A 16,293-nucleotide genomic window follows, 5' to 3' on the forward strand; every position below is an offset into this window, starting at 1 on the left:
AATTCGTGTTCTGAAAATGAACGAATGTCTTACGGGGTTGGAACGAGGGAGAGTAAATCCTGACAGAATTTACATTTTTGGGTGAACTATCCCTTTAAACAAGTTTTAGTGTTTTCTTCTTCCCTCATATTTAAAATATATAAAATATTTGTGACATAACTGTATATTTGTTTGTGTTCTTTGTGCAAAAAAGCTAAGTGAACCTCAAGGAACATGTTAAAATCTTTTGTAAAAATCTGCTTTAAAGATTTGACTTGGCTAAAGTGGTTGAAGTGATGGATCTGATTTAAAGAAGTAATTTCATATACATTACTGTAGTCAATTACATATATTGAGCTGCATCAGCAGTTTTGTAGATCTACAACCCTAAAGTTGTTTTATCACAGAATGAATGTCGTCTATGAAACAGTTGTGCGGATCCTGCATCTCACCTGCATAAGGACCCTGTAGCTTTCCAGGATTGAAAGTCTGGAAGGTCAAAGAAATGTGCCGCGTCTTTCCAACAGGTTTCCTGCAGATTCTAACCGCAAAAGAAGAAACAAGCGTCTGAAACACAAGTGTTTATAGTTCTCTCGCTCTTCCTCAGGATCCCAGCGCTCCTCACCTCTTTGAGCCACAGTAGTTTGGCCGGCTGCATTTCGGGCGACATCACCCCGCCGACCCCCTGAAGCACTCTGTGTTTGGTGTGTGTGATCCGAGCGGCTTGTTCTGCGGCCCGGTGGTCCATCCACATCACCACGTTCCTCTCTCGGACGCCTGCAAGTAACACTGGGTCAGAGCGCTGGCTCACGCTCTCCGCACGAGTGATAAACACGCCTCACCTGTGTGATTGACAGCCACGGGCTGGAAGTGCCGATCCAGAGCCACCAGTGAACAGGTGGCATCAAACCCGAGCCCTCGAACACACGTCACGTCAATGTCCTGAGTCACTCTCTGAAAATAAACGCAAACAGCCGTTTGACCAACACAACTCCAACAGAGTCCTAGACAATGATGATGCACAGTTTATGTGCCTGCCGGACAGATGGTCGCCCCACCTTCACGGCCCGGCAGCACTTGCTCCAGATATCAGCTGACGACTGCTCATAATGCTCCGCACGCGGCTCCCAGATGACAACGGGCTCCTCTGCTGTGTGCTTGACCTGACCGTCCGGAGTGACCAGAGCCGCTCGCACACTGGCAGTGCCCACATCCACCGCCACATAATACCTGCTCATCTCACTGGACACCTGCGGAAACACACACACACACACGTGTGCTAAGCACCCTCAAACACAAGCAAGAGCACCCTCAGTTGATACTGTAATAATACATTGTATTTGGATAACAGATTTTGGCCCGAACCCAGAGTAATCCCAGGTTTGGGATAGGACAACTAAGTGAGGAGATGGGGTGGTGGATGGACGCTGGAAAACTGTCATATAACAGCGGTAAAAGCTACTGTATGTATACCTCCTTATGTTAATTGAGTTGCCTGGATGACTCCCATGACAATTACTAGGTTAATTATCTGAAAGTGCTTCTTCCGAACTTTGTTAATAAAACATCATTTCACGAGTTCACACTTACATATAGGGGTGTGACAGTTATTATATAACCGTGAGACCGACGGTTATAGTTAAACACCGTCATTAGAGCTCTATAACCGCCAAAACCGTGTTATTTAAATTATTTTTACAAACATGTCTTGTTTGTAATGTAATGTTTGTAATTCAGAATGTTTAAATACTAATATCAGCTTACGAGGGAAACGGAGGCGGAGTTAAGTGATGCTTGGCCGGAGACTGCTGCAGGAGATGATTCGAGAGAGGTCTGTGCCACTTTACCGATCAGAGCGCGCGCTGACACGGAGTAAAGCCTTGTTTATACTCGACGTGTCCGCACGAGCGCGAAGATGCGCGCGGCAAAAATGACGCGTCAGGTATGCAAGATCGGTAAAGCCTTGTTTATACTCGACGCGTCCGCACGAGCGCGAGTCTCGGCTGACTGCGTGCGCACCTCTCCAAACAGACGAGGCGTTTATACTTGACGCGCTCGCCGTTGTGCTATTCTGTGAAACGACAGGGGGCGACTTGGAGTAATTCTCCTCTAAACCACCAGGAATCAGCAGTGAAGAAGTAGCTTGCCGGTTATTAATTGCTGAAATTCATATAAAAAGAGTAATAAATGCAGTAGGTTTATTGTACTTTCACTGCATGTAAACTAGTTAAACAACTGAAGCCTTATTGAAGAGTGTTTAAACCTTAATTTCATCAGCAGGGCTTACTTCTGCTATTGTAGGCTTATTTTGTAAATGTAAGCAGTTACTTTAGACAAGTGCAAACTGGGTGCTTAATGCAAATGTGTTCCTATTCACAAAATGCAAATGTCTCTGTGTATAGAAGGATCATAAACATGCTGGTACAGACGTACCAGTTCGGCCAGATTCGGCTCAAAGTCGTTCATCTTCGGATGCGGCGCCGAGCGAGATTTTACAAAAAGTGCCGTGCACACCGCCAGGCGAAATGGGGTCTTGCGCACCCAAACGCACACGACCGCCCACACCGCAATGACGTCATTTTTGCCAAGCGCACCTTCGCGCTCTAGCGGACGCGTCGGGTATAAACAAGGCTTTAGGTGTTTGGTTATTACTTCGCTCGACCGGGAGGGGTCGCGCTGCATCCGACGGGAGCCTGCAGCTCACAACATCGGAAGAGCGATAATTATAGGGTAAAGAAAACAACCAACCAAATTAAAAAGTCATTTTTTTATTCCATTTCCACCTATCATAGTCCTCAAGTATCTCTGGTTATTTTAACGTCTATTTTTAATCAGTAATTATGTTCAGGATAGGGTACACATATTCTAAGAGCTATTTCCTTGTTGTGGATTAAAGTCCTTGTCTCTTCAAACGTGTGTTTGTGTGTGTGTGTGTGTGTGTGTGTGTGTGTGTATTTATGTATTATCCACATTTTATTATTGTTCTTCTGTCTTTTACAACTGTTTTAACTATTGTTCTTGTGTAGTGATGTTTCAGACAGTTGTAATTGTATAACTGGAGTGACAAACAACTTGAATGTGAGCCTACATGGTAAATTCAAACTATCCAAGCATGACTTAGCCTACCAACCTGTGTAGGAGGAGCTGACTGCTCTTCATCAATACTGCTGTACCTATACTGAGCCGTTTCACTGCTGCTGTAGAAGCTGTGGCTGCCTCTGACTCTTTTCTTTTTTGAAGAAGCTCTGAATATCTCTGCTTCTCTTCATAACTATTCTCTTAACCCTAACCCTGGGGGAAATGTAATTCAATCACTCAATCAATCAGTTAGTCAATTCACTTTGAAGTAATAGCTATAACTACAAACATAAAGCAGGATCATTGTCAAATTGGGTTAGAATCAGTGTGCAAAATACAGGTGTTCGTGGGGCTCTGGAACCCCTTAAATAACAGCTTTGACTCCATTAAAATGTCAAAAAGAAAGGTGTCAGCAATGTGCCTAAATATAGGATCTACAAAGGTTTATTTTTACATAACTAAACTATTTTTATAACGTACTCGGTTACTAACGTAACCTCGGTTCTCTCTAGAGAGGGAACGAGTACTGCGTAATATCTTACGCTATGGGGAAAACCTCTTTTCCACGAGATATTGAAGCCAAAAATTATCCTTAATTTTGAATTAATTTAAAACGCTGTGCAGCAGCATGCAGACATAGGCAAGACGGCTTTCGCGCCTATTGGCTGCCCTGCGGCAACAGCAGCAGCCTATCGAGAGAGGCTCTGCGTGACACATATCCAATGGGGGCATTTCACGCCCATTTCATCACGTCCCGCCAGAAAGGGCGTGGTCATGCCCTATAAACATAGCTCGATTAGGCTGGTACAACTGGTTTTCATCGCCGAAGCGAACCAGAGCTGTGTATGCACGGCAAGATACGCAGTACTCGTTCCCTCTCTAGAGAGAACCGAGGTTACATTAGTAACCAAGTACGTTCTCTTACGAGAGTATCCCACGTACTGCGTAATATCTTACGCTATGGGGAACACAATGCAAAACGCAGTGCGTACTGGGATCCGACACCAAAGTCCCAAGGGCAGTAGCCCGGGGCTCATATAGTGCATAATCACCATAGACTCACAGAGAGTCTGAGAAGAGAGGCTGCAAGCATCATTCCCCATGAAATAGCATCCTACAGGAGCTAGTTATGTTAACAGTGTTTCACGCATACAGGGTGAACGTGTTCAGCCTGAACTGGGTAATAGTACGGGTTATTCAACACCCATGGAGCTGTTTTATCGCTCAGTGAGCGATGCACAAGCGAAACTCAGCATCTGGGCCGGCACACCGGGGCAGATAGCACTGAATTCTATACCGACAGAAGCTTGGCTTGTAAGGCGGGAACCTCTAGGTTGTAAAACCTTATAAATGTAGACGGCGAGGCCCAGCCCGTGGCCGTACAGATATCGGTAACCCCACTATACCACGCCCACGATGAGGCCACGCCTATCATGGAGTGCGCTCTGACACCCAAAGGACACTGCAGGCCCTTAGAAGTGTAAGCCAGTGCTATGGCGTCGACTATCCATCTGGATAGGCTCTGTTTTGATGCGGCCAGTCCCTTGGAGCGTCCGCCAAACAAAACGAAGAGCTGCTCAGTCTGTCTGAAGACCGACGAGCGGGACACATAAGCTCTCAGTGCCCTGACAGGGCAGAGGAGACTCGCATCCTTCTCCTCATCACGAACTGGGAGGGCGCACAGGGAAATAACCTGGGCCCTGAACGGTGTGTTGAGGGATGTGGGCACGTACCCGTGCATTGGTTTGAGTATGACTTTTGAGCCATTAGGCTCAAACTCCATGCATGACGCGCTTACCGAAAGCGCTTTCAAGTCCCCTACGCGCTTCACTGAAGCGAGAGCCATAAGGAATACCGTTTTGAGAGAAGGATGTTTCATGTCTGACAAATGGATTGGCTCGAATGGGGCACCTTTCATGGCTTCCAAAACCGTAAAAAAGGTCCCTCACAGGGACTAAGGGGGGTCTGGGAGGATTCAGCCTCCGAGCTCCCCTGAGGAATCGCACGACCAGGTCGTTTTTCCCCAGTGACTGACCAGACGTCGGTTTTGCAAACGCCGCTATGGCCGCCACGTATACTTTGAGCGTGGATGGGGTTCTGCCCTTATCCAGCAGCTCCTGAAGGAAGGAGAGCACTTCCGTAACTCCGCATTCTGCGGGTGAAAAGCCCTGAGCTTGACACCAGGCAGAGAACTCTGACCACTTTGAGGAATAGAGCCGTCTAATAGACGGCAACATGCTCTTGCAGAAAATGTTCGGACAGTGAGCGCTTTCTTGAGACGCGAACAGGTCCACCTGCGCTCTTCCGAATGTCTCCCTCAGCAGTTGGATCGTTTCTGGACCATTCCCCTGCTGGGACATTGTTTCTGGACAGATGGTCCCAGATTCAGGCGACCAGGCACATGCGCTGCTTTCAGTGAAAGCAGGTTGTGCTGAGCCCAGACCAGGAGGCGTTCCGTCAGCCTGTAAAGGTTTCGGGACCTGACGCCACCCTGGTGATTTTTGTATGCCACCACTGACATGTTGTCCGACCGGACTAAGACATGGCGGCCTTTTATCTGGGGACAAAAACGCCATAGCGCGTTGTCGACTGCCAGCATTTCTAGACAGTTTATGCGTAGGAGCTTTTCCCGTTCTGACCACTGGCCGAAGAACGGTCTGCCCTCGAGCTTCCCATTCCGAGGTGGAGGCGTCCGTGGACACCACCGTCACACTCGAGGGAGTCCCCAGACACACGCCTGACTGATACCAGTCGGCTATTTTCCAAGGTTCCAGAGCCGAAACGCATTTCATGTCCACCCTGAGGTGAAACAGACCAGAGGTCCATGCCCCGGGTGGAACTCGCACTTTCAGCCATAACAGCAGTGGGCGTATGCGAAGCAGGCCCAGCTGGAGTACTGAAGATGCCGAGGCCATGAGGCCCAGCATTTTCTGAAACCTTTTGAGCAGGACTATAGAGCCACGGCGAAAGGATTTCGCGGTGCGCTGAATGTCCAGTTCTCACTCTGGCGACAGATGTGCTGTCATAGACAGCGAGTCCCGCACTGTTCCCAGAAAATAGATTTTCTGGCTAGGAAACAGCGAACTCTTCACCAAATTGACTGTGAGACCCAGATTCTCGAGATGCTCGAGTAATGTGGTTCTGTGTTCTATGAGCTCTGAATGTGATCAAACTAGAATCAGCCAATCATCCAAGTAGTTCAAAACTCGCATGCCCTGAAGTCTCAGGGGTGCGAGGGCCGCATCCATGCACTTCGTAAATGTACGGGGTGCTAGGGATATGCCGAACGGTAGGACTGTGTATTGATATGCCTGGCCCTCGAAGGCGAATCTCAAGAATCGCCTGTGACGTGACGCTATTTGTATTTGGAAATAGGCATTTTTCAGATCTATTGACATAAACCAGTCTCCCTGGCGCACTTGCGCGAGGATTTTCCTGGTTGTCAGCATTCTGAACTGGCGCTTCATAAGCACTCTGTTCAGCTGTCGCAGATCTAGAATGGGTCTGAGACCCCCGTCTTTTTTCGGTACCAGAAAATATCTGCTGTATAAGCCCCCCTTCGCTCTGAGCCTGAGATAAAGGTTCTATGGCCCCTTTGCTCAGCAGTTTTGCTATTTCGGCTCGAAGTAGATGAGATACTTCGTTGTTTACCGTGGTTTCGACTCGCGCCGTGTAACGGCAGGGACGTCGAGCAAACTGTAGCGAATAGCCTCTTTTTATAGTGTTCAACACCCATTCTGATACCCCGGGAAGCTTTGCCCACGCATCTGCTTGAATAGCTAGGGGTAGAACGAAATCCGGGCTCTGGCCGCGGCATAGCGGCAGCTGCAGAGCTTCGGTGTGCTGAGACATAAACACTGTGTTTATAGTGTGTGAGGCGGGAGGCGCGCCGATCACGGCGGGCAGCCTGGTCGCGCTCGAAATCTCTGTGACAGGTTGTGGAGAGAGAGAGAGCGGGACAAACCCTGTGGGGTTGAGCGTGTCTGTGAAGGAATGTGGGCGCGGAACGGCGGGCACATTCACTGCACTGAGAACACCGTCGGCTTGTGCTGACCAAATGTGCGTCGTGTGTGTTTCGTTTTTACAGAAAACGAGGGACACGCATCGTGTAGTGTTTGTTGGCACTCTGTCGTGGGCACATTCACTACATTTTTGCACAATCGACATGAGTCGATTTTATTTGTGCTAGCCCTGAACTGTGGCGGGCTGTGTCTGTGTGTGGGAATGGGCACTGAGACGTGGGCATTCTTACAACACTCATAACACCATCGGCCGTGACCGGAATACCAGAAAATACACTCTTTTGGGATTTATCTGGGTCGCCGTAAAAATGGCATTTGTGTGCAGGCAAGCGGGCTGTGGTGCCGGCTTGTTTACCGCGAAATACACTGGAACAGTCACATTGTTTGGAACTGAACGAGCGAGAAGTTTCGGTGGAGTCTGGCCGCGGCGAGACTTAAACACCGTGGGTCTTAGCTGACTGTATGTGGGTTGGTTTCGTTTTACCGGCTGTGTTTGTGTGTAGAAATGAACACTGGGCTGTGTTCGGTTTGGGTGACTGCTCCCTTTTCGGTGCAAGTCTGGCCGCGGCGAGACTAAATTTTATCTGCTGCGAGACCTGGGATCGAACACGGGTCTCCCGTGCGAAGGCTTTGGGTTTTGCCTCTGTGCCACAGGGGGAAACAACAAAAGCTTAAAATAGCTCGAGCAGATAAGAGAGCGTCATCACAGTTTGTATGTGTTGGCATTTGTTTGCAGGCGTGCGTGTTATACAACAGGCTCATTGCTGCAATATTGAACTTTTTCAGCCGCTCGAACTAAGAGGAGCTGAGAAATGTTTGAGAAATGGAGAATGGCCACTGGATTGTGACCAAAACACACTCTTTCCTCATTTCGCCGGTGACGCATGTCCACGGGGGGCGGGATAGCTTTCTTGTAACGTAAAGAAAGCTAGCCGCGCAGCGATTTTGATGCTCGGGGCCGCGCTGGCACGGCGCTTTTATGGCGCGGCGCTACAGCTGGCTGAAGTGCAGGCTCTGAGAATGATGCCAGGCAAGTCCTCAGAGTCACCATCGTCAGTAGCTCACAGTGAGGGCATCCGCCGTGGACGAGAGCGAGAGCAGCATGATCCTCACCCAGGCAGGAAACGCAGATGACATGGCGATCCTCTTCACTGAGTGTGGCTCGGCACGAGCCGCAGGATCTATGCATCTTGAAAAAGACGCAGCTCTTTTAGGAGAGGGAGAGAGACAGTGAAAAAATGTGTGTCGCAGCAGCGAACACACACACTTGCAGAAAAGGATATAATGCCGGAAAGCGTAGCAGGTACGGCGGCTAAAGGCGGCGATGCCAGCGACTTCAGACTCAAGGCTCGTCCCGCTGTGTGCTTTTTCTCAGAGGGCGTGGCTTCTCACTCCGGATCGATAGGCTGCTGCTGTTGCCGCAGGGCAGCCAATAGGCGCGCAAGCCGTCTTGCCTATGTCTGCATGCTGCTGCACAGCGTTTTACATTAATTCAAAATTAAGGATAATTTTTGGCTTCAATATCTCGTGGAAAAGATAGTTTTCCACATAGCGTAAGATATTACGCAGTACGAGAGATACTCTCGTAAGAGAACTACTCTTACCACTCACTTATAATAACACAATTAACACATATTGCATCTCAAACATTTGTGGCATTTGAATGCAATTTACTCTGCCTCTGCTTATTTAAACATCTAAAAATATGTGAACTGTGAAGATGAGCTAATTGATAAAAACAAAAAGTCCTTTATTTCCAAGAGAAAATATGTATTTAAACAGCCCTTAAATCACAGAGCAAATAAATAAGTCACAGCTTGTTCTTGCGTTATAGCTAGCTACTGAAATCTACACTGTCACACTATATTTCACACACTGGTTAGCCAAAAAAATATAACATTAGCTCTATTGAACACACACATCTGCAAAAATCACTCTCAGTCTTCAGTCCAGAAAATAGCGTTTCATATTTCATGGCGGTATCCAAATAACAATTAAAAAAACAAAATGCTAACGTTCAATGCTTAACTTGGTTCGGACGGAACGACGTCCACGCGATGAAACCGGGGGTTCGGCGGCTGTGACTGGAGGAGGAGGGATGATCCTAGTGGCGCCGGATTGCGGCAGAGGATCAGGGGAGAGAAAGGATTCGTCATCAGACGGCTAGAGTTCGATTTCAGACATGTTGCAATTGGGCGGGGGCCAAATGCTGGAAAGCTGTCATAGAACAGCTGTAAAATCTGCTGTATACATCCTGATGTTAGCTAATTGAGTTGACTGGATGAGCTCCTCCCATGACAATTAGGTTAATTATCTGAACGTGCCTCTCCCGCACTTTGTTAATAAAATATTAGCGAGTGAAAATCAGGGCTAAAATCAGGGCTGAAAACTTGTGTAATCGTGCATAAGACCTTGTCCATACTAATACGTTTTCGTTTGAAAACACTTTTTTTTCCTCCATTTTGGCCTTCAGTCCACACTGAGACGGTGTTTTTATAAATGAAAACTAAGCTTTTTGAAAAACGCTCTCCAAAGTGGATAAATTTGAAAACGCCATTTTGGCATTGTAGTGTGGACTGTCAAAACGGAGGTATTTGAAAACGATGACGCATGTTTAGTCATGTGACACATATTGTACCGGTATATATTCATGTTTATACCGGTATTGTGCATCTTATGTGCCATTCACTTTCACACTGTTGCTAAAATGTTACTTTCATATCACAGTTCTGCAAAGACCAAACATATGGTGACTGAGTGCAACCTGGTGAACTCAGTGAATGCTGATATATTTTGCTAAATAGCATTATCCTGCCAGAGGAATTGCGCGATAACTTTATCATTTATTTTTCCATTTGTATCATCTCATTGAGCTTTTGTGAGAATTCCATTACCTGTACAGAACAGATGTTGCAAATGGGTGGTCAACAACACAAAATGAACGAATCACTCTCTGAGACAACTCAGTGCTCCTGAGTCATATTAAAGATTCGTTTACAGTGAAAAAAATCACTCATGACCGACCCATCACTAACACTAGTGTGGAGGAGAAGCTTTTGGAAAACGTTAATGTGGATGGACAGTGTTTTTTATACGAAAACGCCGTTTTCAAATGTATCCGGATTAATGTAGACGTAGCCTTAGAGATGTATTGTGCATTGTTGGCGGCTTCATTGCACTTTGTGAGATCGTGATGAAATGACAGAGCGACAGCATTAGTGATTGTAAAGGGAGCAGTCTTGACTCGCATTCGAGGCTTCAGCCTATATAATCCATTGAATAACACTATTATTTTTCATGCTGCTAAGAGAACCGACGCCAATTGCATGCTGTAAAGTTTCAGAAGTGACCTGGATTCACGCAGCACGGGATAGAAATATGACGCTAAAATAGTTACGCATTGAAGCAATGTAAAGGCACACTAAATTAATAGATATTTTTGTAGTATACATTTTTTAAATTCTATTCCAAATATTGGTAAAAGTTATGACTTGTAAATAATAGGAATGTAACGACAAAATCTCACGATACGATAATACCTTGGTGTAAAGACCACGGTACGATCATTATTGCGATATTTAAAAAAAAAAAAGAAAGAGTGACAAATGAAGACTTGGAAAAAGGTGCCATATGTGTTTATTAAACAATGATTAAACATTACAATGATGTACAAATTAACCATGTAATTTCCTGACTCTTTTTTTTATCCTCATAACTTCTGCTTAGAAGGTATATACACACACACACACACACACCTACAGAGAAAGAGAGAGAGAGAGAGAGAGAGAGAGAGCGAGACAAACACACAGAGAGAGAGAGAGAGAGTGAGAGAGAGAGAGAGCGAGAGAGAGAGTGAGAGAGAGAGAGAGAAACACACACCGAGAGAGAGAGAGAGAGACAGACAAACAAACAAACAAACAAACACACACACACAGCGACAGACAGACGGACACACACGGGTTAATATTTGGGTGAACTCCCCTCATTACTGTCATAACGTTAGTTAACTCACTCTCATTACTGCAAAAAGATAAAACTGAATACAGCCCGCTATTTCCTTCATGCAAATTTCATATCCGTTTGCAACTGCTTTGTTTGTTTACATCGGTAGAATGACTGTAACATTAAGTATCTCACAGCAGGGACGTGCACAGGGGGGTTGCTCAGGTTGCCCGGGCAACCGGGCCTAGATACATTTTTTATTTTTATTTTTTTAAATCGCAAAGCCTCATTCACTTCCATTCGTGCACCGAACTTGAAAGTCAGTAAGGGAAGGGCAAACTGTTTACGTGGCTGCAGCGCTGCACGAGACCGGTGCGTAAGACCCCACAAATTACTTAAGGCCCCGCCTCCATCTCGTGTCATAGCGTGTCAGTTAATGTGTACAACATCCATGACAAAATGCAGCGAAACTATCCTTCTGGTCACGAAAAGAGGAAGAAGAAAAAACCCATGAGAGTGAATTGCGGGAACAACAATCAGGTAAACTTGTGTTCTCTCCTCTCTAAGTTTGATGTCAGCAAAGTTTGATGTTTTTTTTCGGTCTTGCTAACCTAGCTGGGCAGGCAGTGCATCTCTTGCATCACTTTGTGCCTGACAAAAGTGAGAGTAAAATAAAAAAATGTATTACGTTTGTTTTTGATAAACGACAAAGTGCAACGGTGTTTGTTTACTGCAGCTCGGAAAACATAACCGCGTCGCGTGTGTTATCGTGCGTTCATATGCGCGTGCACGAAATGAAACTCCCATTTTTCAAGCAGAAATATGTGGAGACCAGACATACTGTACAATACATGCACGTGAATGATGGCACTCCCAATCAAAGTCACATTTATAAAACAAGAAACTGATTATCTATAGTCTCAGTGTAGTTAAAAACTCTAAACAACTGCACTAATTATGCAAGATAGAAAGCAATGTATTGACAATTTGACATTGATTGACTATTGATTTATAGGCTATATTGAATTTAAAATGTTGATTAGCTGGACATACTAGTCAATATGGATGCACATCCCTCAGTAAATAATAACCATAAATCAAGAATTGCTTCAACATGCATAATAATAAATAAAAAAAAAATCATACTGATGCAGAAAATACCCAGGCTGTAGAGAGAACCAAAGTTAATCCCAAAAGCCAAAGCTCAGGGTTATAATTTATTATTTTCTTCTTATTTATGTTTACGTTAATATTCACTTTTATTATGTTAACATTCTATAGAAAATACTCTATTCAATAAATATTGTTTGTTTGAACCTCATTCTGTTCTATATTGTTGTACTTATTCTTTGACTGTTTTGTTTAAAGGAGGGAGGATTGTATTGGGAGCACTGAAGTGTCAGGTGTGATTGTGTGGCAATGGCAAATGGTTTACATAGCTCACGGCGTCACAGGTCAGGTAGAGGGCCCCTTTTGCTTAGGGCCCCAGGGGGAGTTCAGGATCGGCCCTGGGTTTAGCAGTCGATTCTGTTGCCTACCGGAATTCCTGTTCCCTTTACGCAATCATACTACAAATCATGCGTAGTTGCCCGTAGCCTACCATCAGAACTGAATACGAGCAAGAAGCACAACTGAATGTAGGGGAAGCCCTTTTTTCAGGTCAGAGCAACTGCCCCTCATAATTCCTGTGCACGTCCCTGTCTCACAGTGAAACTCCTACCTGCTTCGCGCGCGTCTGGAGTAAACGCGTTTACTCTCATTCGCTTCTGCAGGACTTCAGTCAGAGTTTCAGCGACTGAAGAAAAAAACATTCACAATGTACTTTGTACGACCAAAAAGTACGACCGCGCGAGACTCAATAGCATTCGTGCCGAGGTCATTATGGGATAGTTAGAATAAAACCCTTTCAAACCCTGCACTCACTGTGCGGGGTTAATGCAGGAATCCTGCAAGACAGAATGAAAATCCTACAGAACAGGATATTGCTGAGCAGGGGCGTTGCTAGGGTCTTGATACATTGGGGGCTTAGCCCAGTCCGCACCACCCACCCCCGCTTTTGGTAACTACTACTTCTACTCAGAGGCACATAATAATAAGCAATAATATCATCAATGGAGGGTCTGGGGGACCTCCCCCAGGGAACGTTGGGCATTAAACACTTCATTTCCTGCATTCAGGTGCATTTTTGTAGCATTTTAAATGATATGTAAAAAGATAGAATGCTTTATTTGTAGAACTGTAACAGCTATTCACAGAAACACAAATAAATAATACATGAATATGAAATAATATTTAAAAAAATGAATATAAAAACAATATATATATATACTGTGTATATAGATATTTATCTATCTATATTTATATATATCTATACACACACACACACACATCACTCCAACAGTCTGCTTGTATAAGTCTGGAAAAGGAACTATAGCAGGCATGAAAGCGGGCCAGGGGTGAAAAAGGTGAGAAGGATATTACCCCTCTAGGGGGGTTCGGGGGCACGCTCCCCCGTAAGAAAAATTAAAATATTCCATATTTTAAACCATCAATCTGATGCATTTTGAGATGCATTTTTGCCAACCTAGGGAGAGCTGGAGAAACTTAACTTCAGCCATGAGTCAGAAATATTATGGCCTCCGTAGCGTTAGCTAATAATTTTCCACTGGAGCTTTAGCTAGCTGGCTAACGTTGCGTTCTCTCCTGCTGTGTTCAATGACTCGATTCATCAAGCTAAGCCTATGTGAACAAAGCTCCTGGGTAACTTAGATATAGCCTACCAGAAATTATTAGGGATGTCCCGATACCATTTTTTCTGAACCGATCCAATCCGATACCAACAATTTTGAGTATCGACCGATACCGATCGGATACCAGCGCAGTTTTAACTCAGTAAAATTTAGTCTAGAAAAAACAATAATTGTATAAAATATGAACATTTAGTGAAAAACATTATTTAGTGGGGAACAAAGAGACAATAAGTGTAGCACTAAATCTGGTAAAACGTTACACATTGCTCTTTGTATTGTTGTAAAATACATGAAAACAAGATAAAAATCAGAAAGATCAATTATTATATATAGTCTACTATAAAATTAAGACATTATTTAAATGTATAGCACAGCTGTTTAATGAGGCAGCAACATATGATAGATAGGACAGAACAGAACAAAAAAGGCTATTAATAATCTTTCATTGCGCAAAAGTATTATATGATTATGAAAGACTCCAATACAGTGCGGCACACAGCGCTTATGCGCATCCCGCAACCCGCAACCAACAACCGCTGCGTCACGAACCACCGCAAACATCCAATAGAAAAATTCAACTGCAGTAGCCACCGTTCAACCTGAAGAGGGCAGCACTCAGACGTTTCTACACCATATATTGTAGAATTAAAACACTTTAAACCAAAAAGTCAAAAAATTTACTGGAATCAATGAACAGCATTTATGAAGCTCCATTCTTACAGATCATTAACTTTAAAAAGTTCTTTTAGTGTTTAGTTACCCTTTAACCAATGGCTCTTTCAGGCTCTCTCTCTCTCTCTCTCTCTCTCTCTCTCTCTCTCTCTCTCCTCTGGTGCGCACTCTAAATGCAAGCATATTATTGTAACCACAGTAACTTTGATCTGCTTGAACACATTTTAATCGTCTTTAATACATGATTCCGAAGGATAGATTAAAAGACCCGTTCGTTTTTTTAAATAAATACAAATTTATTTTAAAAAAATAAATAATTATCAATAAATTAATTTTTTTGAGATCCGGGGCTATAAAAAAAACATCCGGGACTGAAGCCCCGAATGCCCATGTCTAAGACGCGCCTGTTGCTGAGTCCTGTAGGTTTGTCCACATACTGTCCTGTAGGATTGATAACATCCCACAGAAATTATAAGCCCTGCAAGATTCAGAATGTAGATTGATTTATTGATTGGTTGGTTTATTAAATAAATAAACTAATCACAAACTTAAGGATATATAACATTTATTACCTAACTACCCTAACTTACTAGCTAGCTATCATATATCCCAGCTAACACAGTTACGTTGTGAAGACGTAACAGGACCGGCCCATATTCGTCGTAACGACGTGCCAAATAACGTTCCAGCACGTAACCTTGTGATTCCTGTATTCGTCGTGGCAACGTTATTGTGGTACGTCAGCAAGAACGTGATGAGTAGGCCCTACGTCTCAATTGCCTAACTGGTATGTTCTGAGGAGGTAACATCAAAGGACCGTTTTAGTCGTAACAACGACCGAAATACCACGTAAAAACAACAAAAAAAAACACTGCATACATTTAATCAGCATTTATTCAGTGTTACCTGTACTATTGTGTGTATGCACCGCATGCATCAATGTGTCACACACATGTGTGCCTCGAGAATCAATCAACTAGAAAACATTTATATCATTTAATAATCAGCAGTTAGTTAATGACATTCTCCACCTCAAGATAATAAATAATTAACATATAATTTTTAACATATATATATATTAAATGTTAACAAGTTATTGAGAAGTGAAAATTTGGCATATACATTAATTTTAATTAATTTGATCTTACTTTAAGGAAGAAAATATGAAAATTTCAACAACAAAAAAATCAAAAAGTCTTATTTGTTTTCCAAAAGTAGGAGTGTTTCATCATCTTCATCATGCTGCTGCACACATTTTCTCTGGTCTTGCTGCTGCAAAATGAAAAGTAGCTGGTCAATATAATTTATTTAAAATATGATGGTTTCATTGTATTAATCATGTAAGATAACTATAAATATACTATAAATCCAGTAATTGTATTTACTAAATGGTTAAAATGCAGGAAACAAATAAATGCAATAGTGAGTTTATTAGGATTAGTGGATTACAAAATCGGATATAGGGATTACGTGAGAACCAGTTCTCTTCACACTTCATGACAGTAGGTGGCGACATGCACCTATTGATGTTGGTTCGCAACCCGCCATTACACCAAATGAAGAAGGACGGTTGTTCGGCAGTTGTTGAACGATATAAGAAAAAACTCCAGCTGCGCTCTATGTGAGTAACCATGAATTATATTTTTCATTTTGATATTTTATTTGTTGTTAGGATTGTCAGATGTCAACTATATGTAAATTATGACGAGGTGAGATGCGCTAATCATGTTAGCTTATAGCACGAGATCCAAACTTTTGTTTTACCTAAATTACCGTTAATTAGATTCGAATGAGCGGAATTGGAATAATTAAAATTCAAACCTACCCCAAGCCTAACTGACCTAAACGAC

General features: G+C 43.7%; 1 protein-coding gene across 1 annotated transcript in view; it reads right to left on the reverse strand.

Annotated features, from left to right (window-relative positions):
* LOC143703896 (FGGY carbohydrate kinase domain-containing protein-like) overlaps nucleotides 1-12,783 on the reverse strand; it is a 62,030-nt gene extending 49,247 nt beyond the window's left edge. The window contains exons 1-5 of the mRNA XM_077197375.1: nucleotides 12,742-12,783; nucleotides 1,038-1,229; nucleotides 822-933; nucleotides 605-756; nucleotides 432-520 (exon numbers count right to left, since the gene is read on the reverse strand). Coding sequence (XP_077053490.1) covers nucleotides 432-520; nucleotides 605-756; nucleotides 822-933; nucleotides 1,038-1,217 — 533 coding nt within the window. The 5' untranslated portion in view covers nucleotides 1,218-1,229; nucleotides 12,742-12,783. The remainder of the gene's footprint in view (nucleotides 1-431; nucleotides 521-604; nucleotides 757-821; nucleotides 934-1,037; nucleotides 1,230-12,741) is intronic.
* Nucleotides 12,784-16,293: the final 3,510 nt, after the last annotated feature.

Source organism: Siphateles boraxobius, unplaced genomic scaffold (assembly GCF_051911475.1).
Source record: "Siphateles boraxobius isolate OS27281-9 unplaced genomic scaffold, OSU_SipBor_1 39, whole genome shotgun sequence".
NCBI classification, from domain to species: Eukaryota; Metazoa; Chordata; class Actinopteri; order Cypriniformes; family Leuciscidae; genus Siphateles; species Siphateles boraxobius.